Source organism: Mustelus asterias, chromosome 23, assembly GCF_964213995.1.
Source record: "Mustelus asterias chromosome 23, sMusAst1.hap1.1, whole genome shotgun sequence".
Lineage (NCBI taxonomy): Eukaryota > Metazoa > Chordata > Chondrichthyes > Carcharhiniformes > Triakidae > Mustelus > Mustelus asterias.
Genome location: NC_135823.1, coordinates 15203700 through 15209459, shown reverse-complemented (window position 1 = coordinate 15209459; position 5760 = coordinate 15203700). Strand labels below are relative to the sequence as shown.

At 43.6% G+C, this 5760-nt stretch overlaps 1 protein-coding gene across 1 annotated transcript; it reads left to right on the top strand.

The window, feature by feature from the left end:
* Positions 1-643: 643 nt before the first annotated feature.
* LOC144510348 (serotonin N-acetyltransferase-like) lies at positions 644-5019 on the top strand. Its single transcript, XM_078239787.1, has 3 exons — positions 644-803; positions 1257-1411; positions 4714-5019. The coding sequence occupies exons 1-3, from the start codon at positions 644-646 to the stop codon at positions 5017-5019; spliced, it is 621 nt and encodes a 206-aa protein (XP_078095913.1).
* Positions 5020-5760: the final 741 nt, after the last annotated feature.

The window sequence follows — 5760 nt, the reverse complement described above, 5'->3', positions numbered from 1 at the left end:
GTGAAGCACTGCGGGATTGCAAGTTGGAAGGCTATTAAAAAGCTAAATATACTGATCTTGGATAATGACCGAAATCATTAAGGGAGAAAGACTAGGGCCCACTATTGGAATGGAGCCATATCATAGATAAACAAGAGATTTGTTCATGAAATACTTTAAAATATTTGTAAAGTTGCAGATTTGCTTCTATTTTTCTTGTTAACAGTCGTGGAGCAAGATCAGGACAACGTGTAATCTCACTGGGGCAATTTGGGTCTATAATTCAGACTTCCATACATATTTATGGATTGAATTTTCATTGTTCAATATCAGCAAATAGGACAGTGGAAGCAGCAATGATGTCCATGGAATGGGCCTGGGCTACAGGGGCAGTATATAAATTAATCCCACCATGGGAGGAGCCCGCAGAACATCAGTGTGACAGCTTTAATTGCAGCAGGCAGTCGGCAGCCTTCTCCAAGTGTGTAAGCTGATTATGAGCTGCCTGTTCACTGGGATCAGTTCTTGCCTGAGTGAGAAGCTGTGTGAAAGCCCCGAGCAGACCGACAGTGCAGAGAGCTTGCAGAGAGGCACTGCCCAAAGCCACTGTCTGGACATGCAGCCCATCCGGAGCCCGCGTCTCTCTGCCGACCTGAAGCCAGAGATGACACCCGGCAGCGCCTCGCCTTTCCTCAAGCCCTTTGCTCTGAGATACTTGGCGGGTTCGAGACCGGGGAGCGGCCGACGCCATACTCTCCCCGCCAGCGAGTTCAGGAACCTGAGCCTTACCGATGCTCTGAGTGTATTTGAGATCGAGAGGGAAGGTAGGAGGTAGCTGTATTGCTGAGGGCTCTCTCTCACTCACTCCCCAGTGACTGTCCTCACTCTCTCTCTCTTACTCTCAACCTTTCCATCCATTCCCTAAAATAACCCATTGAATTCTGTTTGTTTCTTCAAGAAATTACTAAAAACTTTAATTTCCCCTTTTCACATGGTTTAATTAATGATTTTAATAGTCGGTGCTATTTTGTAGATACATTCCTATCAAATTTAAATGTATAGACATCGATTTAATGTCTAGATAAGTGCGTGAAAACAAACAGAATATTTCAATCTGTTTGTACAAACAGAATATTTTAGTCTGCCATAATTCATCCTCTCCAGCTGTGAATGGGCTTCATTTGATCAAACAATGTTAGATGCTGGATACACTTTTTGACTATATTGGACATCAGCATCAGAAACTCATCGCCTCTCTTTATTTCCTCACCTATTAGCCTTTATTTCCGTCTCTGGAGAGTGTCCTTTACACATGGATGAAGTGAGACATTTCCTGGAACTATGTCCCGAGTTATCCCTTGGCTGGTTTGAGGAGGGGAGGCTTGTAGCCTTCGTGATTGGGTCTGGATGGAACCAGGACAAACTGTCACAGGTCAGATGTGTTACCTTTCTCCCCTGTACATGTTGGAAGAAGCGTCATTGTCTGAACTATTTGGGTAATGTTGTTTCATCCTATTGATCGGAATGAAATGGGCAATGCTGGAAACCTACAACACCTTAGACAGCATCTGTGGAATTGGAATGGAAATTTCAGGTTTATCCTTGATAAATCTGTAAGACATAGGGCTGCACAGTAGCTCAGTGGTTAGCACTGCTGCCTCACAGCATCAGGGACCTGGGTTCGATTCCTGGCTTGGGTCACTATGCAGAGTCTGCCCATTCTCCCCGTATCTGTGTGGGTTTCCTCTGGGTACTCCAGTTTCCTCGCACAGTCCAAACGTGTGTGTGTTAGATTGATTAGCCATGATAAATTGCCTCTTAGTGTCAGGAGGACCAGCAGGGTAAATACATGGGGATAGGGATTGGGTGGGATTGTGGTCAATGCAGACTCGATGGGCCGAATGGCTTCCTTCTGCCCTGTAGGAATTCTATGGACTCCATGAACATTGCAGATTAAGAACATTTTAAAATGGGCAGGCAGTAGGAAAGCAACGAAGAAAGATACAAAACGCTCTGTCAAATATTTAACCATTGATTGGACCCCAGTTGAGGATTTTCACAGCAACTTCATTGCAGCGTTAATGTAACCATGCTTGTGACACTAATAAATAAACTTTTAACATTAAAACTTAAGCGGCAGAAGTGAATTAGTGTGAAGCAGTAGAGTTAAAAGAAATATCAAATAAGATAAAAGATTTGAGAAGATAAAGATGTGCGTGTGTGTGTCTGTGTGTGTATGTGAGTATATGTGTGTGTATGTGAGTGTATGTGTGTGTATGTGAGTATATGTGTGTATGTGAGTGTGTGTGGTGGGGGCTGGAGGGGGTGGATTTGCAAATGGGAGCACCAGAAACTGACTAAATGAACATGTTTCACTCTATTCGGAAACTCATCGTCTGAGTGCCAGGGGTGACCTTGGAGTACAGACTTTCCCATCACAACAACAGTGGATGGACTAGCTGCTGGAGTTCCAGTTAAGCTGCTCTTTAATGCAGTCTCGATGCTTCCTTCTCTGTCCTTTTCCATTAAGCTTTCTGGTGGAGATTAAGCGTCCCTTCAGCATGCATGGATAATGTGTGTGAAGACCTCTGTTTGGCTTTTGACATTATTTAAGAGTTCTCTTGTTCTTCCAGTCTTGTTCAGTAATTCACAGGAAACTGGGAGAAAAAAAACACACAAGTTTTCCACCAAGGGTTTTCCGGGAGAGTGTGGTTTTCTGACGGATAAACCTTATCTCGAGCATCAACCTTCCTTCCCTCACCCAACATGTTCATTCCTCTGCCCAGAGGTTACATCAGTTGCTGAGGGATTCTTGTTATTGTTTTAGATGTCTAATGTCTGAGTGCCTTATTTTTAGCTAATTCCGTATTCCTTTTCGTAAGAAAATGTTCTCAAATCCACGTTTTTTAGGCTTTTATTTTCATGGGATATACTTAGCTCTTTGTACATGTCTGAAGTGTATTCCTGTGTTATAGACTAGCATATTTGTGAATTTTAACTCACACCATCTGTGACCACATTTTATTAACATCTGCGCCCACTGTCATTATAGTATCAAACATTTGAATCACACCTTTTCCCTATTCTTCCATTTATTAGTGAAGCTTCCTTCATACATTTGCTCTGTCATCTTTATTGTCCTTCCGTAACCTCTAACATGTTATGTCCCCTTTCAATTTGAAACACAAATTTAAATGACAGTGCTGTCCGATTAATACAATGCAGGATTACTAATCTACTATCATACCTGCATCCATGTTCCATTCCTCTGCCGTTGTAAATGTTTGCCATCTCATATTACAGAGACTTTTAGAAGATGTGGGCCGTTATATTATTTTCCTCCGTCAAATCTAGGGCACAATAATTCATTCTCAGCAGGTCTGACATTTCAATGGTGGATGACCCTCATCCAGACTCGAAACATTGGCTCTATTCTCTCTCCACAGATGCTGTCAGACATCCTGAGATTTTCTAGCTTTTTCTGTTTTTGTTTCTGGGTTTTTTTTATGTCTTCTACCCTCTGTAATTTTGGAATTATCAGAGTTTCAAAACTTCCACATTTAGATACTGAAATTAAGGTCATAAACTCATTTCTCCAAGTTCAGTGATATACAGAACCTATTTGAAAAGACAGCCCAATATCTCAGCAAAATGCCACAAATACTGAGCAGCACAGTGGTTAGCACTGCTGCCTCACAGCGCCAGGGACCCGGGTTCAATTCCTGGCTTGGGTCACTGTCTGTGTGGAGTTTACATGTCCTCCCCGTGTCTGCGTGGGTTTCCTCCGGGTGCTCCGGTTTCCTCCCACAGTCCAAAGATGTGCGGGTTGGGTTGACTGGCCACGCTAAATTGCCCCTTAGTATCAGGTGGATTAGCAGGCTAAATGCGTGGGGTTATGGGGATAGGGCCTGGGTGGGATTGTGGTCAGTGCAGACTCGATGGGCCGAATGGCCTCCTTCTGCACTGTAGGGATTCTATGATTCTCTCAGGCCACTTTCCTGCTGTGTTCATGCTGCTGGCCCTCAGAACTGCTGCCTGCTCTCTTTGGCAAAAGGCAGGCTCCATCATGGCTGACGCTTGTCTTTTGCAGCTCGCATTCCACAGGCAACTCCTGCCTCCTGGAGACACTCAGCGTCACTAGCTGGGCACCAAATTTTCCTCCTGTCTTGTAAGGGCAATTGCTGTGTGGGCTGCGAACTTGGGAATTATCTGGGCTTTTGAGTCTACTTTTATGGAGGGACCATTTATCATAGAATCCCTACAGTACAGTGTACCGACCACAATCCCACCCAGGCCCTATTCCAGTAACCCCACAAAATTACCCTGTTAATCCCCTGATACTAATGTCAATTTAGCATGGCCAATCAACCTAACCCACACGTCTCCTGGACTTTGGGGGCAAACTGGAGCACCCGGAGGAAACCTACGCAGACACTGGGAGAATGTGCAAATTCCACACAGTGACCTGAGACCAGAATTGAACCTGGGTGCCAGGCACTGTGAGGCAGCAGTGCTAACCACTGTGCCGCCCCACAGCACTATCTCCACAGACGCTGCCAGACCTGCTGAATTTATTCAGCATTTTCTGTTTTTATTTCAGATTTCCAGCATCTGCAGCATGTTGCTTTTAACTGCATTGTTAGTGATCTTTTTGCTTGCAAGTTTGCTAAATAATCTATTATTGAATTTCATATTTCTAGAAATTAATAAGTTAAATGTTTCGATTGCCTGTAGGATGCTCTGACCATTCACGTTCCTGGGGGTCCCACTGTCCACATCCATGTCCTGGCCGTTCACCACCGGTGCCGTCAGCAGGGGAAAGGTTCAATCATTCTCTGGCGATACTTGCAATACCTGCGATGTCTCCCCACAGTCAAACGAGCTGTTCTAATGTGTGAAGATTTTTTGATCCCATTCTACCAGAAGGCTGGTTTTAAAGCGATTGGACCCTCTGTTATAGCAGTGGGTGATCTGACATTTACAGAGATGGAATACACTCTTGGAGGAGGAGCTTACCTGCGGAGAAACAGTGGCTGCTAAGTTTTGCTGTCAAGTTTAGCGATATAAATCTGGGTGTTATTTTCCAAACATGGTGATTCCGTTTCCTCTACGCTATCTTTAATGGACTGGTGTTCACTTCAAAGCATCTGCAGTCAATATCCTTTTGTTGTTTTGAATAGATTAACAACATTGTCTAAAGTGTAGCCATGAATCTGGTACCGGTTTTCCAATCGATTCATTAAAACGAGCACTCTGACAAATCATGGGCAGAACTCTCAACTTTGGCAGGTGCTAAAAGCACCTCACCCACCCCCCACTCATTCAAATTCTTTGAATTTGTACATATCCACTGGTTGTGGCAATCGTTAAAGGAAAGGTTTGTTTTATACTTCATGTATCCTTGATAAAATATGTCACGTATTCCTCTAGTGCACTAACACGCTGGACCAGTTATATTACATTTGACTTGAAAAGATTGTGAAAGAAATCCAATGATTTGAGTAATCATGTGGTTAATATTGGTATTCGTATACTATTGTAGTATACTATTGTAGTATATTAAAGATCAGGCCCTCAAAGCAGTACTTATTCCCAAACGATATGTTCCATCAATTCGATTATTCCTCTTTATTCACCCATGTCTTTCCCAAAGTCCTTTATCTATTCCAACAATAAGAACTAGGAGCAGGAGTAGGCCATTCAGCCCCTCGAACCTGCTCTGTCATTCAATACGATCTCATCTCAGCCTCAACTCCACCTTCCTGTCCGTTCTCCACGACC